Source organism: Rhopalosiphum maidis, chromosome 2, assembly GCF_003676215.2.
Source record: "Rhopalosiphum maidis isolate BTI-1 chromosome 2, ASM367621v3, whole genome shotgun sequence".
Taxonomy (NCBI): Eukaryota; Metazoa; Arthropoda; class Insecta; order Hemiptera; family Aphididae; genus Rhopalosiphum; species Rhopalosiphum maidis.
In genome coordinates this window covers 35,964,848-35,988,198 of record NC_040878.1, presented here as the reverse complement: position 1 = coordinate 35,988,198, position 23,351 = coordinate 35,964,848, and the positions used below count along the sequence as shown (strand labels likewise).

The 23,351-nt window shown below is 25.4% G+C and overlaps 1 protein-coding gene across 5 annotated transcripts in view; it reads right to left on the bottom strand.

Annotated features, from left to right (window-relative positions):
- Window positions 1–23,325, bottom strand: part of LOC113551977 (mitogen-activated protein kinase kinase kinase 4) — a 25,090-nt gene extending 1,765 nt beyond the window's left edge. Inside the window, exons 1-20 of one of the 5 annotated variants that reach the window (XM_026954600.1) lie at window positions 22,837–23,325; window positions 5,648–5,806; window positions 5,411–5,584; window positions 5,170–5,330; window positions 5,052–5,116; window positions 4,785–4,990; window positions 4,461–4,606; window positions 4,316–4,371; window positions 4,035–4,200; window positions 3,783–3,903; window positions 3,508–3,714; window positions 2,712–3,019; window positions 2,127–2,231; window positions 1,863–2,055; window positions 1,474–1,623; window positions 1,174–1,389; window positions 938–1,097; window positions 487–851; window positions 244–412; window positions 50–172 (exon numbers count right to left, since the gene is read on the bottom strand). In XM_026954600.1, coding sequence (XP_026810401.1) covers window positions 50–172; window positions 244–412; window positions 487–851; window positions 938–1,097; window positions 1,174–1,389; window positions 1,474–1,623; window positions 1,863–2,055; window positions 2,127–2,231; window positions 2,712–3,019; window positions 3,508–3,714; window positions 3,783–3,903; window positions 4,035–4,200; window positions 4,316–4,371; window positions 4,461–4,606; window positions 4,785–4,990; window positions 5,052–5,116; window positions 5,170–5,330; window positions 5,411–5,584; window positions 5,648–5,806; window positions 22,837–22,842 — 3,256 coding nt within the window. In that variant the 5' untranslated portion in view covers window positions 22,843–23,325. Of the gene's footprint in view, window positions 1–49; window positions 173–243; window positions 413–486; window positions 852–937; window positions 1,098–1,173; window positions 1,390–1,473; window positions 1,624–1,862; window positions 2,056–2,126; window positions 2,232–2,711; window positions 3,020–3,507; window positions 3,715–3,782; window positions 3,904–4,034; window positions 4,201–4,315; window positions 4,372–4,460; window positions 4,607–4,784; window positions 4,991–5,051; window positions 5,117–5,169; window positions 5,331–5,410; window positions 5,585–5,647; window positions 6,036–6,064; window positions 6,896–15,007; window positions 15,027–22,836 lie in introns of those variants that run through there. The other 4 variants (XM_026954602.1, XM_026954601.1, XM_026954599.1 and 1 more) reach the window with 4 other exon arrangements.
- Between the last annotated feature and the right edge of the window lie 26 nt (window positions 23,326–23,351).

Genomic DNA, 23,351 nt, shown 5'->3' with positions numbered 1-23,351 from the left:
ATTTTGTATTAATTTCAAATTTGGTAATAATATAGCTGCTAATAGTTACCTTGTGTTCCGACAAACCCTTTAAGTTCTCCCGGAACTGTTGTATGCGCTTTCATTTTTACAGCCGAACCAAAATCACCCAGTTTTAAACAGTTTCCTCCATCAGTCAAAAAAATATTTGCACCTAATTTAAACACAACGTTTTATTATTAGATGAACATTATTATAAGTTTAAAGAACATGAAAATATATTACTTTTAATATCTCTGTGAACGATGGCATGTTGATGTAAAATGTCCACTCCATTAACTAATTGTTTAGTAAACCTACGAAGGAGAGCTTCTGGTAATCCGTTTTCTGTGGCAGCGACTAAATTTTCCAATGTCCCTTCAGCACACAATTCCATAAATATGAGCATCTCTTCCTAAAAATATAATTTAAATGAAAATAATTCTTATAATTCTTTATGTTGGTACCGATTATCTTTAATAACATTACCCTATGAATTTCAACACCATAATATCTAACTAGATGTTCATGAGTAATCCCTTCAAATATCCTCAACTCAACAGCCACATTTCTGATGGCATTATGATCAAATGGTTGCAATTGTATTTCTTTCATAGCCATTAGTTCTCCAGTTTCATTGTTGACTGCAGTGTACACCTTACCAAAACGACCTTGTCCAATTTTTATGCCTCGTTGCCAACTAAAATGTACTGGACGAGGACGAACATACTCAATACGTTCTATATTATAATCATGTCGAATGTGACCAATTAATTCTTGTGATCGCAATTTCTCTTCTAATTTATGGTCCAGTTTATTAACAGCATCCATGACGCGTACATTTCTATCAATATCTTCATGTTTTTTTTTACAAAAATATTAAAAATATGTTATTAATAAAACCAAATGAAGTTATTGACATAATCATTTTTATAATTACCACTTTTAAAATTTTTTTCAGTCTTCAAAATTTTATTTCTTCCTTCAATTGCAGAAGAATGGCGTTTTTTTTGTATTACATTAGGGTTTGAAAACGAACCACCATCGTCCAATTTCCCAATAATATATAATACACAATTTTCTATCAAAATCTTAAAATCCTGTGTAAAAATATTATAGTTACATAAATTTTTTCTTAAATTGAATACATTCATCATGATCATGTTATTTATATACCTTAAAATCCACATCACTAAGTCCAGCAACGTTCTGAGGTTCACATACACTGAGTAAGAAATCAACTCCATTATTTGCCCATTTAGGCTTTAATCCTCGACCAGGTTCACATCGCTTATGAACAAAGTTTATCCAACGTTTAGAAATAGATACATTGTAGAGAGTTGCTTGATCTTTATATGGACCACACATAATTTTGTTAGCTTCTTTATGATACTAACACATAAACATGTTACATAAAAAATATACAATAAGATTTGACTATTTTGTGTATTTTTAATGGAATAGCGGCATACATACCTCAAATCCAAATTTATACATTTGATGTAATACTTCTCGAATACGGGGAGCTAGAGTTATATCATCAATATCACTGTTACAAGTATCAACTGCATCTTCTAATGATGTAATTATTTCTATAATACATCGACAAACCTCCAATAATTTTTCCTATAACATGCATTAATTTTTTATTTATAAATTTTTTTGTTATTCAAGTATATGAAAATAAAATTAATTAAAATGTCTACACAAAATTATATATATTTAAGAAGTAAGCATTTTATTAAGCTGTGCTGTCAATATAAGTGCCAAGCAAACCAAAATACTAATACAACCTTAATAAATAAAATACATTTTTACGAACTTTATTTATTTTACTATTAATACTAGATTAAATATTTACATACTTTTAAAGGTATCATTGTAGTTAAAATTGGAGACAAAGGACCATCAAACTTAACATTGTTCATTTTATCTTTTTTATATTGTTCAATCATATCTTTGCATAAATTTTTAACTAATGACATCACAAGAAAAGATTTTTCTCTGAATAAGCTCAACAAATTTTGTAATTCTCTGCATATGGCTAATAAATTTTGCCTAAAAGTATTGCATTAAAATTTATTTCTTATAAGTAGTATATTTTGTTTATAAAATTTTATTAGATTTACTTGGTTTGAGAATGATCAACATTTTGTACAATCATTTTAATTTGATTATACGTTTGATCCTTGTGATGTTTTAATATTGTTTCTAACATGTGTTTGGCAATTTCACTAAAAAAAAAAAAAAAAACAATATCAAATGTTTTTATTAAATTGGTAGAAAATGCTAGATTAATAAACATTACTCACAAAATTATTATTTTTTTAGAAATATAAAATTGGTAAATGTTTTTAATAACTACAAAGAAAGAAAGACATTTTCAAGTTCATTAATTTTGAATTAGAGATAAAAAGATTTTAATTCAAAATTATAATACATAAATGAGTTTTTTTTAGCAAAACATCTTTTTTTTAAATATTCATTAATTTAATAAAATAATATAACTTCACATTATATTAAAAATAAGTACATTATAGTAGTTGAGACTAAATAGTTGCTTGTTCTAGCAGTCCATATAGTAGAACTTTAGATAACATACTGGAGCAACAAAATAGTACTCTCGAATTTTGTGTTAATTTTCAAATAGTTATTTATATATTACAAACTAATTCCTACAATGTAAAGTCAGTGTAAGAAAAAATATTACCCACCAAAAAGTTTTTGTAACCGTTGTCATACCATCAGGAATATGAGGAATTATAACTTTCATGTCATTCCATTCTTCTTCTAGCATATTTTTTTGAGCTTTACAATATCCCATCATCACTACCCATTGTTGCATATATCCCAAATAAACTTCCAAAACAATTTTGGTACACTCGTCAAAGTGGTTTATACGTTCTTTAAATATTTTCATACCAATTTCTTTATCAGACCATAATGTTGATTGTATATGACGAACAAAACGTTTCCTATGCACAACAGCTAGCATTAATCCTTCCTTTAGTTCGCAAGTTAACTAAAAATTATAAGCCATTATAAAATATATTTATTTAAGAGTAATATTATGACTCGAAGTTCACAAATTGGCATATCTTGCCCAATTATTATATTGCCATGATTATATGCAATTTATAATATTATATTTATTATATAATTTCATATTTAGCATATTTTAAATAATCATGCATTTAAAATTTTTTAAATTATAAAAGATTTTAAAAATATAATTAATAAGTAGATGCTTAAACGATTAAAATTAAAATTAAAGTATTAGAAAAATTATCAACCTAAAAGTCCAATAAAAGATAAGCTTTATTCATACATGTGACATGTTTTAAATTAAAATGATGTAACTAAAAATGTTGTTTATAAATATTAAATTAATAAAAAATATAAATTGGCAATTTTTTTTTCATATTAAGGATTATAGGTGCATATCATATTAAATTGTTTTACAATAAGTACATGAACTTATGAGCCACCGTAATTAAAAAAATATATTACTTGTCTGATACTCATTATGGAAGGTTTCTCTGGTCTAGTATCAAGTCTCATACGAAGATAAGCGTGAATAAGATCCAATGGAATACGAGATAAAAAAATAAATGTACCTCTATACGAAGGTAAGTTCAATTGTTCTGATTCTTGGCTCCAATAACCATATCGCAATAATTCTTCATCATGAGGTACATCATGTTTACTATCATCTTCCTGAAATAAACGTTTAATTAATTGATATTAAATTAATCAATATTTCATGTTAAGCAAATATTATTTACCACTGCCAATTTTTCTTTAAGAGTTAAATGTGCTTTACGCAATACATTTTTGTATAATTCATCAAGAAATTTTAATGCTTTTCTTAAACCCTTGGTCTTTAATACACCAGCAATAAATTGCCTAGAACAAAATATTACAATTTAATAAGATCTATGTGTTTACTAGTTAGTATTTTGATAAATAGTAAAAGCTATATAACATTATAATTAACAATGGTTTGACAAAAAAGATAGTTTTAGAAAATTACTAACCTATAGGTTTGAGACGCATAGCAAGATGTACTTATTCCTATTGTGTAAGGGAAAAAATGTTGTCTAAGGTGTGCTATAGGCTGAGTGTTATATAAATCAAGATCTTTATATGATATTGGTTCACGATAATTTGCAGTAGACCTTTTGAACTTGAATTCATGATTCTCTATAAAAGCATTAGAAACAATTTAATTATTATTAATGATATATATTTATTTTAAATGATAAAAAATAACTATTTATTTTAAGTTATAAAATTCAAAGTATACAAAATAATTTACCAATACTAGTTCTAGGAGAAGGTGTTAATGAACCTTTACCACTATAGTTGGATACACTGAAAAGAAAAAAAGAAATTTAAAATTAAATACACTTCTAATAATTGTTAATATAATATATTATTGACTATAAAATGCTTTAATTTACCTGGGAGAACCTGAACTGCAATTATTAGTTGCTATTAAATGATTTAATGGCTCCAACTCTACTTCCTCTTCTTTCATCAAATGTCTGCCTAAAATTAACAACATCAATCGCTGTCTCTTAGTCATATTATACCACACGCACATGGCCTAAAATTAAAATACAATTGATCATAAACAAATTCCTTTTTCAAATTCTAAAAACAATCTTATAGCATAAACTCTATAATTTTTTTTTTATTTTATTTTTTTTTGTATAAGCAATGCATTTATTTTAAAAGACGATTAAAATTAATAAAATATTGTACAAATTAGTTGAAAGTCATACCTTAACTCTATTGGTGAATTCTAAACTTTTAAATAAAGGATATTGTACTGCAAATGCTCTACTAGATGGAAATAATGATTCTGCATACTCTAATCTTTCCATAAGTTTTTGTACTTGACAGAGAGCTAGATTTTGTTGTTCAATACACCGAGAACAAAATAATCCAAGACATCCACTGCGACTTAAACATTGACCAAGATCTTCATCTATAAAATTCACATTTATAGAACTCAATAAATAAACTACAATAATAATTTGATATTCTACCTGAACTATTATTCGATTCTTCGCAAGTAGGTGATGTACTTGAATGTAATTGATCAAATCTAAAACTAAAGTTCAATTATGATATAAAAAAACATAAATATTTACAAATAACACAAACCTAAAATTTATAATTTCATCAAGCAGGTGGCAAATATTTTTTCTCTCTTCACATAGATACTTGTCTTGATTTGTAATAGTCCGATCGGTTAGTCTGGCACGCAATTCCAACCATATTAAGTCTTTAAGTTCGCTTTGCCATAATACTTCCTCTTGGCTTAACTGCACAGACAATTAGATTTCAAACATTAATAATTATTGTATAACAAAATAGTGTATAAATAAAAAGTAATATTATTTACTTGTCTGTTGAGTTCATATGAACTAGTCACTTTTTCATTATTTGCTAAACACTTAAGTTTGTTATAGAAAGCGATTCTGTTGACATCTTCAGACTTTGCCAACTTATCATTGATAAACTTTCGATAGACCACTAGTTTGGAACCAACACTCCAAAACCGGTTATTCGTTTCGACCTAAGCAATTTAAATTTATAAATAACAGTCAATTATAAAACTAGTATTGGTCCATTTACATACCTTGAATTTACTAGGAGGATCATCATGATTATCAATTTGGTCTTGGTCCTCAACAACTGAAACCGAATCTTGAACTTTGCTCTGCTCTCTGACGTCGAAAATAGCCATTTCGTAATCGAAGTAGAATCGAAATTTTTTGTTCACATCAAAACGATTTTTCTGGCAGAAAAACGAAAATACCATGTCTTCGATTATATAACTGTACACTATAATATTACGGCCGTGTGGACCGTGTGGTAACGACGGCGGCGATGTATTCAAAATTTACGTAACAACAATTATTATTATTATGATTATTACTTATTTCTAATATGCCTTTGCGAGAGTGGAACATTTCTCATTTCCTAAGGGAAGCTTAGGAAGAGATTTCGTGATGGGGAGTAGGACGTTTTTTAGTTTCTGTTTTTATATACTTACTTATCATAGGCTATCAGAAACTGGTTTTTCATCGTCGTCAACACATTTATCTGTGTGTCCGCGCGAGCCACGAGCTGAGGACAAAGTTCATCGGATTTATCTCCAACTGCCTATCGGTCGCGATAACGCGCAACAAATTAATCATAAGTCGACCTAACGTTATTGCTTTTTTCTCGTCCTTCTCCTTTTCCTATTTCAATATTAATTATAGGTATTATTATTACAATTAATTTTGCTAGAAGCGGCAGCGGTCAGCAGCAGTTGTCAAATGTCGTAACGTGACACCCGGTATTACCACCGAATATAATACGCGATTATCGTACAGAAACGTTATTATTATTAATAACTCGTAACACTATTTATAATGTAATAATAATAGTTATCGTCATGCAGCGTAATGTATAGTCTGAAATGACAATTATATTATGTGCATCGAACGACGTCAAACGATTTTTAATACAAAGAAACAATTTATAGTAAACTATAACATTATTGTTTCAAGTTTCAGGTATTCGATTCGGCGTTATGCCGGCTAAATCCGAATTCTGCAACCCGAAGGAGAAACGGAGAAAGTCAAAGAAAAACACGTGACGACGGTGCAGTCAAAACCGATCGTACGGCGACCGCGCGAAATACTCGCCGAGTAGGCCCGTACGAATAACGCAACCGTTTACTATGCGCTTTGGCATACTGTCGTCAGCTGACGTCGTCGCCTGTTAGACACTCACGAGTCGTGTACAAGTATGCTAATAGAAACAAAATCCGGTCTACGGATTGTGACCGTCGGACGGAAACCGACGCGTCGCACTGGCACCGGTGGCACAGTATTTACTATTTTTTTAATCTCCGGTCGGCATAGCGGCACACCGACCTGCTGTGGACCGAGCGACTCGCACGCCGTCGTCCTTAACACGGCCAATTAAGCCCCCCCTCAAGTTTCATATTATTATTATTATTATTGTACGAAAATACACACTCAGTGGCCCCGGTGGAACATTGCGTGAGTGCGTATGTATAATATAGCAATAGAGAGAGGGTTACGGCATAGTATCATCTAAATAATGATATATCATGTATATGTATATATATTATATTACATACAGAGTGATTCGTCAGGTACGATTATGCCCAAATTTTCGCTTTAATAGCGAATTAATGAATTTATTCGAGTTCCGATTTTTAATATTTTTATGCAGATATACCCTTACTCAGGGATGATAATATTTTCAATCATTTAGATTTGTATATCATTTAAGGAACCGGACGGTGGCGATGATATACTACATATTTTTTCTTATGAAGATCACCGTTTTTTTATACGTAAATAGCTTAAAAACGTTAATGTATCTAGGTATTACATAGAAATTTGAACAAGTAGTTGTTTTTTTTTACTTATTTAACTTTATATACCTACTGATGGATTATACATAAATCCATGATAATAGGTATGCAAAATGTAGAAAGCTATATGATACTTAATTATAATATTAATATTTTAAGATTTGTAAAAATTATCCGAACGACCAAACACACCTAATAAATAATTATTACATTAAATACTAAATTTACATACACATTTTACATTTTTGCTAAACTTTATTTAAGTCTATTATCATCAAAATACATTTTAATAACTGAAGTTTTGATCTAGATACATTAAAAATTATAAAAAATTGTCTACCAAACAATTGACAGCAAAAAAAGTTGATTATCGTTTGAAAAATAAATTTGTATAACTACTAGACGCTCCTTAAATAATACAAAAACCTATTAAATTAAAAATATTCTCCTATAAGTACTTCTACATACAATTTATAAAAATCAGAATTTAAATAAATGTATTCTTAGAGAAAAACATGGAGGTGAGCATGCTTAGTAATCACCTTGTAGTATATGATAACGTGGCATTATATACATTATACATACCATAAGTGTATAATGTTTATAGAGTAATCTATTTGAGCAGCTATTGCCTATTATACCTACTGATTATATATTTTCAAAAAATGCCTTATTTATACATAAACCTATGTATATCTAAGGTATATAGGGCCTAGCTTACAAATACTATTTCACATTCTCACCAAATTGTGAGTGACGGGTATAAAAAAAATCTCAATTGCTATAAAAATGAATTTCTTTGCTTTTTTTTAGTTACTACTCGTGTATATACGATTTTATTTTGATAATCTGATTACATTTTTAAAATTCATCACCAATAGGTTTTAAAAACTTAAAAAGATCGACGATTTAAAAAATTAAGGAATAAATATAATTTTAGAAAAATATATTTTTATGACAATTTAATGTATAAAGTATAAGCTTATGGGTAAACGTAATAATTATACTATATAGGTACTATAGGAACACTTTGATGTTAAAATTATATTTATATATTTTTTGTTTTGTAAACACGAAAATCTATTTATGAAATTGGTGATTTCAATTAAATGAAACACTCTGTATACGTGGTGTACATTTTTAAGGTCCTCAATAAGTTGAGTTTTTATTATTATTACTGTCTTTTTTTTTTTTTTTTTATTAGGTATACAATTACCTACTGCCGTCTTTTTGCATCGCACACGAAACGTTATAAAGTAGTATTTTACTATATATTACATTATTACCTTAAAATCTTAAATTACCTACATATAAAATTTATATTATAACATAAAATATAATATTGTCAACTATTTATTCAGTAAGCAGTAAGTACCGAAAATGTAAAAATTGGCAGTGTGAATATAGGACCGGTTGGTGTTACATAATAATATCATATATATATATCAGTATACATAGTATATACATTTATAAATATAATAAATAATAATAATATTATGTGAATTATTTGAGGCACACGTGTGTAAATTATAAAAATACTACGTCATGTTTATATTACGTATCTGTCTGATGTATTTAGTAATTTTTATAAAGTACAAGTAATTAGTAGAAGGTACCTACCTACTTATACTATAGGTATTATACTGGGAATTTCCTGTTGTGAAGTCGTAAATCATGATTCATGATGTATAAAATGTAATACTTTTGTATTACTATTTTAATATTATGCTTATATATATATATATTAAAATGTTTTAATAATATTATTACATATGCATTGGCACGAGTCGATATAGTGTACCTACCTATAAAAAATGTACTTCGACGACGAACAACAATCTACCCGAGGGGCCAGTGCACAATATACTAATATCATATTATGTAAGTATCTAGTCAGAATTCAAAAAAAAAAGTTTTTGGGAGTCTTTCCATTTCTTTTTTTTAAATAAATTAAAAAATAAATTGAAATCAAATCAATAATAAGTACAGGTGAATTTGGACAACTTTTCAGACATGACCTTTATGTATACGTATATATGCGTTATAGTCTATAAACTACTAATATTAAAGTACCTTATTGTACCTATAAATTTTAATTATACATCTATAAATGTTTATGCCTCCTTGATATTTCGTTATTTATAAGATATAACTATAATAACTATTATCAAAAACATATTTTTAGTATTTTTTTTTCAGAAAATGAGAAAAATATAGCATTTTAAACGAATTGAAATAGAAAAATTGTATACAGTATATTATACTTAATATATATTAACTTCTTTACAAGAAACCATATTTTCTGTAAGTTATTAATCAGATGGTTTTTTAGATTTATGATACATTATATAAATTCAAATTCAAATGAGCAATTTTAAGTTAGGTAATTAACTTTGTGAACTAATGGTATTAATTAATAAGTTTGGAAGATAAAGAGGCTATGATGAAAATTAAATTGATTAATATTAATCTATTGACTCTATATAATTTGTAATAATTATTGTCTGATAGTATATTAAGAACCTATTGATGCAGACTAAAATATTAAAGAATAGAATGAATATATGTATTATGGTTAGATATACATATTAAAATGTATAACTTTATGGACATTTTACAGTTTTTTTCACTATTTAGAACTTAAGAAGGTTGTGCTACCCCATGGCATTCGGAACCCAAAGCTCATAAGTATTATATTGCAAATATTTACCTAAATATAAGAGCAAATGTAAAAGGCCAGTTCACGCCTGAGTACCTATACTAGATTAAACATTAAATATTACATATATTTTATATTTTTGTAAAACTATTTTTTAAGGACTATAAAATTATCTTTTTGAAGAGAAATAAAAATAAATATTATTATATTTATATAATATTGTATTGCATCAAGATAGATAATCGATAAAATGATATGTACATTTTTTTGTTAAAATTATTATGTATAGATTCATTTTCGATCAATAAAAAAAAATATATTCTTAATGCACGAATTTTCATAATTTATTAACTACTCGTTTGATTTTTGATTTATATACCTATCTACGCTCATGCGGTAATAACTACCTTAAAATTCTTGTGAAAAAATTGTTTTTTGTATGTCTAATGACAAATTATATGTCTGATTTAGTAATGCGAACTGCATTGAATAGCTTGAGAACAATATATAGATATCGATCATAAATATGTAATAAATAAATTTGATACAAGTAAAGTACACTAATTAAAATTTTTAAATTCGATTGATTGTAGAATATGAGATTACATACAAATTATGTTATACTTAAATCTTTTACAAATATTTAATTATATTAAAAATTAAAATAATTAATCATTTATCAACAAATCGATACCAATTAATTTGAGATATATATATATATATTTATTTATTTATATGTATATAGACATATAGTATATACAGAGTATCCCGTGAGGATTGACCAATTGTAATATCTCCTGAAATAACGGAGCTATCATAATTATGGTTTTTTTTAAGGACTCCCAGGGACAAACAGGACTACAAGTATTTCATATTTTAATATAATTATATAATATAATATATTAATTAATATTTACCATAATATTATGGTAAAAAAGTTAAAATAAATAATTTTTTATTCAATTATTTTCAAAAAAATCACAGATATTCAATTTGTAGTTTATTTTTTTATTTTTGAAAATATTGACGTTTCAACATTTTACTTTCATTAGCATTGTGATTTTTAATATTTTTTTTAGTTTTAAGAATATTTTTGTATTATACGGGCACGAGCCCACGGGACACATGTTTGATAATACTGGCACTTATATATGGTACCTATTAAATAATTCAAAATTTTCCTCGAAACTAGAAAAAAATATTAAAAAACCACAAAATTGATGAAAATGAAACGTTGAAATGCCAAAATTTTCAGAAAAATAAACTATACAAAATGTATCTTCAATTTTTTTGAAAATAATTAAATTTAAAAAAAAGTTTTAATTTTTTTACCAAAAAATTAAATTATATTATGAAATGCTTGTAGTCCTTGTCCTTATGAGTCTCATACTAACAAAACAAAATTATGATATCATTTAAATTATTTCAGAAGATATTTCAATGGGTAAATCCTTACGGGACCTCCTGTATAGAGCTCAAGTAGATTTAAATATATTATATATAATTAAGTTTATACGATTGAAATTATATTAGTATAATACACACTAATAATTAATTTGATTGTTTATGATGACTAGATTTTAGGGTGTGGCTGGGTAAATTTGTTAAAATAAAATAATATGTGTTGGGCGCTGTTGTAGGTGATGCTGATATATTAAACAAAATAGATATACTATTGTATTTACTCTATAATTTATGGTAAAGTATAAATTAATCTGAATTAACTAATTTATACGTACCAATAACAGTATGCACGCGTATCGTTATAATAAAAAAGAAATAGGAACAAATATTTTGATATTTTTTCTGCGCGATAGTGAAAAAAAGGCTAGCAATGGGATATGGAAATAAATTTATTTCATGTTATGATAAAGCAAAATTTAAGTTTTATTTTATATATTTTGATATTTGTTTTTATTTGTTTTTAGGCCGTTTTTATGTATTTTCTTTGAATGACATTAAAAAAGACAATCATTTTTTACTTATTTCAATGTTAGATTATCTGAAAGCTTCCCTGTACTACCATAGAGGTGCGTAGTGACAATTGAGTATTTGAGTGTATATACTTACAAACTCACGTATTGCAGTCCATGACATATTTACCGTTGTTCTTATTTTTTTACCATAGGTATTGTTTATTTATTTCTTATATTTATTTATAAATTAAACCACTAAAAAAATATTGTTTAATCGTTTAATGCATATTTTAAGTATTTTTAAGGGTATAAATTGTATGCCTTTTTAAGGCATATATTATTTATTTTGTCCTATAGTAATAGAGAACCCACCAAATTCATTAATTATTCATGTCTATAGACTATAATACATAATAATGTTATGTTTTTAAATATATTATAAATACGTAATTAATAATTAGATATACAATATATATTATTGCCTTTTATGCCAAGTTGTAGGTATGTATACACTCAGAGAAAATATAGTTTTAATTTCAATGATTTCACTCCATTGATTTACTATTTTATTGTTTTCTTAAAATGTATGACAAATTTCATCATTTCAAAGATAACATAATCAATTCAAAGATAATTTCTTTAGTTTAAGAATAAAAATATACAATTAAATTTTAGAAAACCCATTGATTATATTATTCAGTTTTCTTTAAAATAAAGAAAAAAAATATTTTATTTTATGTTCAACTGACTTAGAAACAATGAAAGATATCTTCATTTTTACGCATAATTATGATATTGAATTAATGAAAAATAGTACTTAATTTGTTAACAAAATGGTTTAAAATCAATAGCTTATTATATTGAATACATTTCAATCAATGTTTACATCAATGTTACTTTTCCTATAATCAATGTTATCGGATATCATAATTCAAGTTTTCTAAAATAGTATTAGTTTTAAGGAAAACATCTTAATATTAATGGAATATTATCAATATTTCGTTTTTTCTCAATTTAACAACTATAAAATGGTATTGAATTAATAACATTTTTCGTTATATCGACGAAAATATATTTTTATAGTTTAAGATAAAAAAATATCAGTCAATTAGTATAAAAGTTTTGGCGTCGCTTTATGGCATAGGTATTTTATGTAAAATTGCAGCAAACGCGTACATTACTACTGCGATAATTATTATAGCTTTTATTTGTATAAGAAGTATCTAACATTAGAACATTTTAAACTAAATCTGTTTAGTAAATTTATTTATTCTATATTCTTTTAGGACTGAAACAAATGGAAAGCAGTTATTAAAATCTTATGTTCTATTTTTAAAAAGAGTACCTAGACCCTATTTCTATAGTACTCTATAATTCCCCTCCTTCAATTTTTTTTTATCAAACTATACTGTTTTACGGTACTATAATGTATTTATTGAAATTATATAGAACAGGTATAAGCATTAATATTTAATTCTTTAAATAAATTTGGTATATTAAAATATTGTATATTATATTATTATACATTCTGTATTTTTCTATGCTAAGGGTAATATATAATACATAAAATATATGAAAATATAAACAGATATTGTTGATAAATAGTAAATAAATTAAAAAGACAATTAATAAGAATATCTAAGTTTATAAACACATGAATTATACTAATCACATAGGCATAACTAAACAAATGTTTAACGTAAAATAAAAAAAGCAGCTCAGAAATAACGGCTTAAATGCTCAAGATTTAGCATCAAATATCAATTTAAACTGTAGTCAATAGGTGTTAGCGTTAGGTTTCCAAGCATAGGTAGGTTTAACAACGAATCCCACTCCGGCGGATTTGGGCGACGCCTTGATTTTAACATGGAGCTCGAATTTTTTGCATTTTTTAAAAAAAAAATCATTATAATGAAGGAAAATGTACTTTAATCTAGTACATTAAATCTTTAGTTTAAAGATATTAAGGTTATAATTTAAAGGTGTTGGTATTAATCTTATTACAATTAATATTTGGTTCTATATTATATGATTTCTTACTATGAAAGAAATAATTTCTTTAAATTTTTTATTGTTATAATTAATTTAATGGAAAATTTATTATTTTCAAGAATTATCAGCTTCATTATTTAATGAAATCAATAACCTGAATATAATGAGTTGACTTCATTGGATCAAAATCATACCCGTTTTTCATTGATTTAAAATGCGTTTTTCATTAATTAAATGAAATTTTTCTCTGAGTGTATACATTATTATACACAGTACACAGATATATATATATATATAAACTGTTCTAGACAATTGTTATTACTCATTAGCAGAAAATATTAAATAATAATATATAACGAAATATGGAAATAAAATCAATATAGTTTATCACCCAACCATCTACTATTATTCCTACTACCGATTGACACTATTAAACTATCGAATAATCTAACCTATTATAATATTGTCAGTGGACATGACAGCCGACGTGACTGATGGGTCTGCTTTAGTCATATAGGTATTTATTAAAATCTACTTATGAAACATATGCGTTCATTAATTTATATTTTATTTAATTATTTAAATATGTATATTTACATATTATATACCTAGCCACTTAGGTATTTTTTTTAAAACATTAAATAGAGTTTTAAGCAATTGTATATTAGATTATCTAATCAAAAATACAATTATAACTTAATATAATATATTCAATAATTGTATAGCCTTTCCGCTTTCATTTAGGGATAATCTGTTATAAATTATAATAGATATGTGGAAATGTTTTCAATATAGACGCATCTTTTGACGTCCAGCAAATTTAATCTTTCTCCTGTGCTGATTATAATATGCGGACTTAAACAAAGTATCTAATAATATGTAAAAATTGTAAAAGTTAATAAAGTCCATAATTATTTCTCAACAGGCAACATTTTTTAATTTACTATACTTATATAAAATAACCTATAATATTTTTAAAACTAATATAAATATATATATATATATGTATAATACCATTTTAAGTATAATAATCACCTGATTAAGGTCTTAATGCATCATGCCTAATAACAAAATCGCACGATCAGTGATAATTAAAATGATATAAATAAAATTAAAAACAGAACATACTAAAAAATATGTGTATAGGTATATCCACTACTATATCCTATACTAGTATATAACATGTTTATTGCACTCAATGCAAATATTTTTGTATGCTACTCTTTAACACGCTGAACGACCTACGACTTGAAACGTTGAACAATCTAGAAAAATAATAATTCTTATATATTATAATTACTCTGTTTAAATAAAGTAGGTGTATTATAATATATTATACCTACTGCGCAAACGTAAAATTATTTCTACATAGATAGTAAATACACGAGTGTTAACAGATTAGATTATTTTTAAAGTAGAATATGTTGTTTATACAAAAAAAGGTACTTCAATAGTTTTTACAGAACACATGATGTATTATAAGAAATATCATACGTATGCGTGTGTGTGTACAGTATTTACAATTGTTTATTTATTTTAAAACATTAAAATAATCGTTTGTTCTCTATATCGTATTTGTCATATATATTTATATTATATACAGGGTATTTCACGAAATGTATTGATTTTTTTTAACTTTTAGAAATTAGTATATATAAAATATGACCTTATCACCACACCGCATGGGAATCAGTAGGTACCTAAAATAATACTTGTGCACGAGACCTGTATATATATTATCTAGTCAAACAAATAAAATCAATATATTTTACAATTTTTTTTCCTGTTTCTTGTATAAGTACTAAGTATATATATAGGCTTTATAGTGCAATTATTTAGAAACAATAGAATAAAATATGATGCGTATAAAATAAAAAAATATAATATAATTTAATTTAAATTTTTTGAATTTTTTACTTTAATGGATATTTTTGATTTATAGTAGACAACTATAAATAAGTATTTGATAAATAATAAAACAATAAATTAATGATTAGTTTCCTATTAATACATGACAACATTTTATTATGAAAACGAATTAAATTTACGTATTAAACTAAGTTTAACTAACTATAATATAATAGATGATATAAATTAAAAATAATATAGTTATTTATTATTTATACTCTAAATACAGTATAAACTATCGTAATAATTATTGCTAACTGAAAAATGGAATGGTTTTAATTATTGCTTAAATATAAAAATTATACACATACATAGCCACATAAATTTACCATACGTCTGTACATATTATGTACACAAAAAAGTCAAACTTCGTAAAGATAATTCTTTTAAAGGTAATCAAAAATAATTTATTCTAAAATATATCTAAATTTTTTTCAAATATGAAATAAAAAAAAATTATTTTATGATACCACGAGTCTATATTGTACAATAAGTCAATTGATAATAATGAACAACAATACTTTTATTTTATAAAGATGAGATTATACAGATTTGATTTGTTCCATTTTTTCGTGGTCATAATTTTTATGCGTATTATATAGATGGTCAATATTTTTAATAGTTCTTAAAATTATAAGTAATTTTTTATGTTTAATTTAAATTTTAAAATTTTTAGAAAAAAAACATATTAACAATTAACGCAATTAATTAACTAAATAAAAAAAAGTATTTCATAGTTTAAATAGTTCCTACAAAAACAAACGATGTATAAAATATTTTTTTGATTTTTCAAAAATATGTGTTTCAACATAACAAATATAAAAAATGTAGATCCAGTTAATGAAATGAAACTTAATGAATAATATGTCCATTGAAAATAAATAAAATGTTTTTTACCTGTTATCACTTAACTACCTATACCTACATTACATTAATCCACTCATCTACTTAACATACATAATGTATAACATAGTATACTAAATTTAATACTTATAAATTATAATAATTAACATAATTTAATTTTAGGATCAAATATAATCTTGATGAAATGCCATGGTTGGTTTTGAATATGTATGTTAATAAATTATTCATACTTCATAGTCTTACATACTTAGATAATAATACATTCATTAATATTTACAACATTTTGACAAAATTGATAGCTCAATAATAATTAATAAGCAATGTAATATATAAATAAAGCGATAATATAATCTATTAACTGTAAGAAAATATTTTCAGAATTAAATTATTAAGGTAGTAAGGTGATAACCTTAAACTAGTGAAATATTTACACTGTAAGTACATGTGCACAGAAATTATGGTACATATTGATATAGACGTACTTAATTACTACCTATACACTGCTCTTGTAAGACTATAAACTTGAATATAATACATAGAACATAAATTATAGAAAAATAATATAACCAATATGACTACTATAATAGTTGTGTGATTATAGTTTATCTCAAAAAAAATTGTACATTATTGTTTAATGAATGATATATAAATATAATTAGGTATATACTTTCTAATTTCTATACTAATTATGTTTTATTTAAACTTTTAATTAACTATATATATAGTTTGAAGTCCCTGATTTTAGTTTTTGACGTAATTATACTTTAAGAGTAACAAAATTATAGTGATATATTTTTTTATTACAACTACTAAAAAAATATTTTTTTTGTGTTCTATACGAGACTATGGAAAGTAACATATGAATTTACCTAAATAAATACTATACCAAAATTAATGTGTGCCCTTTAAAAATTGCTTTCCCTGTTATCTTGGTCTGGATCCGCCCCTGTAATAGGTACATATTGTAATTTACTATGCGTATGATATCAATATATTTATTTTTAACATACTTGTTGTCAGTTTTTTGTGAACGTCTAAGTATGCTCTATATGATAATTTAGATTTATTTGCTTTAGTTGCAGATTGATTTACTGCGCATGCGCTAACGTTGACGAATTATGGACCCGGGGCTCTGTTGGAACACATTTTCGACTGTGATGATAATACTATAATAGTATCTCTAATTCTAAGTAGCAAGTCACCATTTTAATTAGCTTTAACTTTCAGAACCTAATCCCAAAACTAGTTTATTCACGTGTTGAATAATCGTCTGACAATTTGAGTTAGCGTTCCTGTTGCTGTAGTGTTAGAACGGCATATTACTCCACTGCGCATGCTCCCACTAGTACTGTGATAGTTTGAATACGTGTAGGAAAAAACTTATACAGAACTCATGTTAGTTTTTTTAACTAAGCAGTAAGCGTATTTTGGTTTTTAAAATTTGTTAATTGATTATATAATATTTATTAAGACAGAGTATATTTTAAACAATCCCCTCTTAGAAATTACTTGTCCTTGTTATTTTGTGAGTATTAATATAATACATGTATACGGAGTGTCCCACGAAGATTTGACAAATTAAATAACTTTTGTTCTAATCAATATTTTTATAAAATTTCTTTTAAATATAATTTATAGAAACTTGGATTACATTTTTAGTATACATTTTTTATTTTTTATTTTTTAATACCAAAAATAAAAAACTTAAAAATTGATTAAAAAAAAATTCCAAAATATTCAAAATAGTCAATTTATAAATCTGATTTAAAAAAAAAATTAGATGGTAAAAACATGTATTTAAGTCAAGTGGCTGATTTTTTACAATTTTTTAAATATCAATATTCTCAATTAGCAAATTACGATCTAGTTTATGTAAAACAATAACAAAAAAAATAGATTTTAACAAGCACCTATTTAAAAATATTCATACAAAATATTTAAAAAAAAAAATTATATTTTGTGAAATTATAATGTTTTTAACGTAAACTAGATTGTAATTTACCTAACGAGAATATTAAGGGATAGTTTTGAGGACTTACCGTTACCGAGAATGGGTCTGAGAGAGTATTTTGTTGAATGAATGTGTTTAGCCCATGTTAGGCATTTGTTGTAAGTTAAGCCGAAATACCTAACTGTGTCGGAGTTTGGAATAGGCTTGTTGTTTATATGTACTGGAGGAGGTTGTCTATAGTGGAGAGCAAAGGTAGTGTGTACAGATTTGTTTTCATTTATTTTGACACCAGTAAACAATACATTTTTATTAAATATTGATGCATATGTGTAGGTGTGCACTGTGCATATCTAAATTGAAATTTTAATGAACAATTTCCGAATTATTAAACATATTATACGAGTATAATGAGTATATAGGTACTTAAAATAGGTGTCTTAGTTCTAAATAATGATTATGCATAAAATATGTATTTGATGTAAGTAATATGCCATATGTAAATGTATAAAGACATACAATATTGTACCTAAGTATATATTATATTGTATTTTGGCAATTTTTATAATACCTATGAAATATTAATAAATTGATTTATTGTTTTTAAAACATCACCTCTCTTTTGTCTAAATTTTTATCATGGACTATTGTTTTAAATTTTTAAATACTTAAAGTTTAATAACTCAGGAACTAAGTTTATATACTTTTGAAAGTAATAATCACCTTACATGTTATTGTTACAATAAGCAAGATTAAAATGTATTCATTAATTAGTAAATAACAACCATAGATTCATTCAGAAAAAAACGTTTCTTAAAATTTAAATTTGTATTACATTGATTTCTTGATATTTGAGTTTGATTCAATTCATTATGAACTTCATTAAAACCATTAGTTTATAATTAATTACATAAGAATTATTTCAAATTAATGAAAAAAAAATTGAATCAATTGAATTGCATCAAATTGATAAATAAATATTATTAGTAAATAAACAAAAGCACTTAGATTTACGATAAAATGTTTGTATATGTACTTAAATTTATATCTAACTTCGTTGATATAATGAAATAATCAATACTTAAAAATTATGAAATAATAGTTTTATTTTAATTTGTTCAGGCCATTAATACAACGGAAATCATAATAAATACAAATTGTTGGTTTATTTAATATTATGACAATATATACTTGAATTAAAAACAAAGTGACTGTTAAATTTATTAAAAAAACTAATTATTTTAAATAAATTATCCTTAAACAATGAAAATATAATAATTATTAATTCTGATGGAATTGGTATGCTATTAATAGTATGGATTTTATAAACTATTAGATAAGAACACCTGTCACAGTGACGCGACTGTTTTTTTTTGCTATTTCCGATCTTTTTACTTTGAGATTTCGACGGCGTCTACTCTTATGTCTTGTCTGTGCGTCTTTACCTCGTGTTTTATTTTATGATTTTTATGGTTTAACTACTAATAAATTATAAGCTAGAATAATTTATAACAATATTGTTTTTACAATTAAATATACGTACTGTACCATGGAAAATTTCACTAATTTATTAAATAGTAATGAATTTGATTTTAGTGAAAATGCTCCAACTGATTCAGAAATGAATGATTTATTATTAAATAACGATTTTTTAAATTTATTAATTGAACTTAAAGGCGATTTTTTCTATCAAGAATTTACAGGTAAGTGAAATATAAATTATTAATTGCCAAATGCAAATAACAGGAATCCCTAATTTAAATATTTCTGTCATTGTTGAAAAGGTATCCGTAATCCGTATGTATATAAAGCGACTCTTAATGAATTGTGACGTACGGTAAAACACCAGACATTTGGCTTCCTTATATGTTATCAGAAAAAAGGGATGGCAAAAAAGGTCTTTCAGCCAAAGAGAAAGCTATTTTTTTGAAAACGTAGAGGTCTTTATTGACAAAGTCCGCATCTCTTCATTATCTTTTTCCCCAGTGAATAAACACCGATCATTGCATCATATTCATATATAATATACAATCTTGGAGTTTTAGTTTTATTTTGTAGTAAATCCTATATACAATATTACATATTATAAGTCCATCATAGTTACAATATAATATTATTTACTAGTACCTAGTGCTTAGAGACAACACATTTAATTGTAAATACTAAATAATTTAAGTTCTAATTAAAAGTTAATTCATAGTGTGTATAGTTAGTCCAATATTAATCTTTGCTTTTTTTCAAACTCAATGAGCTATCGAAAAATTAATGACCAATGTTGAAAACCGCAAGTAGTTACCAATTTACTATTAGGTTCTAATAAGATAGTACCGCGATGGTGGTCAACTTCGTCAAGACTTAAGTATCTTAAGTGCACGTCATAAATTATGTGATTAATACAATTATTCTAGTAATCTTTAGTCAAATTTATGTATAGAGAAGAAGGCAATAAACTCAACATAATATTATAAATTAAAATACATTAAAAATCCTCATGTATAACATAGCCCTACCATCTAAAAGTAGTTATGTCACTACGGCCGTTTTAGGCTTATTACAGTAATATATTGTATACCTGCCTAACTTAATAGTCATGTAATGGGTCGTATATTGTCTATATTTTTTTAATAAGTATAAAACATTATAAAGTATTATTGTGCATTGTTGTTGTTTAATGTGTTGTATTGCGCAGTTTAAATACTTGTATAAATAACAAAATATGATGTCGTTTATGCCACCCTCCTAAGGATGCTACTGGGATGTTTATCTTGTATGTGACTTGGTTGATTATTATTTTTATTTTTACTTTTATTATTACTATAATAAAGTTTGACTTGTTTTTAGAATTTACTCATCTATAATTATACTCAGTTAAAGTATAGAAAACAACACTCAGTAGGTCGGTACCTATACATTATACAAATTTAATTATTTAATATTATAGTGTCTGTCAATGAACAACTCGCGTCAACTATTCCGATGCGCCCTATATTGTTATTAAAATAGTTTATTGACGACATGCAATTATAACAATACTATATAATATTAAAATATACACTAGGTATTCTAGAATATTCTTTGATCGCTTAAAAATCGCAATACTATTAAATAATCATGTATTTGTTCTTTATAATATTCTATAACCCGCGGTACTTTATCTATCGTAAGATATCGTTTATAATAGTACTTGTCTTTTATCTATACCACTAATATAAAATATACTCGTGTATATTTTTTTGTGGACTACAGTGGTATTTAAATAGAAACGGTCTATAACTATAATGATATTCATAAGAAATCACACAAAAAATGCATTTACACCACTTACGCCCACCCATTGTACATATATATAAAGTACTATAGATATGTCTAATTCAATTACTTCTGCGTGTATATGTATTTGGCACCACTGATTTATATGTCTAATGTCTACTACTGGTAATTTAAATATAAATACATTATAATGGAATTGATGTTATTTACTAGTAATACATCTTTTTTAATCCAAACGATCATTAAACTACAAAATAATTGTTAATATAATATTAATTTAAAATCCACTGAAAAAATTCAAATACCACGCACACACGACGTCACAAAATTTAAGTATATTAAATTCAGAAAAAACATTATTGTAATGTACTAATATAGTAATATACTAATATGTATATTTGTATTAACTGGATTACCCTGCTTCACTCGTGCAAAGTTTTGAAATAAATTGTACCACCTGTAAGTAGGTATATAGTTTAATTTTAATTAATTTAATTTATGTATTAAATAATTATTTACATATTTTTTTATTTACTTCAAATGCATTAATGTTTATTATATTCGAAAATACATAATTTGTTTCTAAAATTATGTTCTACTGAAGTAATGTAATCTGTAATCATATATAAATAAAAAATAACATTTTTATTTCTTAAGCCAAGATTAAATTCATGTGTTAGCCACTCTGTAATTTCTTTAGGGTTGAAACATTAAGCTATAAACATTCTCTAAGTCTCAATAGGAATCTAATAATATAATTTTTATTGAAATGGTCCAGTATTTTATGAGTATTTATAGAGGACAAAGAAAGAAACATTAATTTATGTATATATAGAATTTATATATAAATAAATATTATTTAGGTAATACTTACGCACATGGGCCGATATCATAATAGCTTATTGTCTTTATCCCTGCAAATTGCGATAATATAGTTATCTGTGAACGACTACTGCAGCTATAATATACTGGTTTAGACATCTTTAATTTATGTAAGACCCTAATATGACTGCTGAATGTATCGATTCATGTAGCGTCTATCATGATTTTGCTTTCTAAATAAACGTGACGTAGTGCACCAAACACGCGCATAAACGATTACGATTACAGCAATTACAAATTTTAACTTCGAAAAAATCGTTTATACTTCGCGAATAATATTTTCCACTAGAATGTTCGTTGGGGCCCAAACGCAAGTCGTTTTAGAAATCAGTTGCACCGCGTAAGATGACTGTAACTGTAATCATGACGTGCGGCGAACTAGACTCAATTGATTATAATACGTATCAATAACGGATGAGACGCAATTTTAATAAATATCGATGTGTGCATTGTCTACAGTGTTTTATTATCATACGTATGTTAACTACAGTTAAATATTTTATGAAA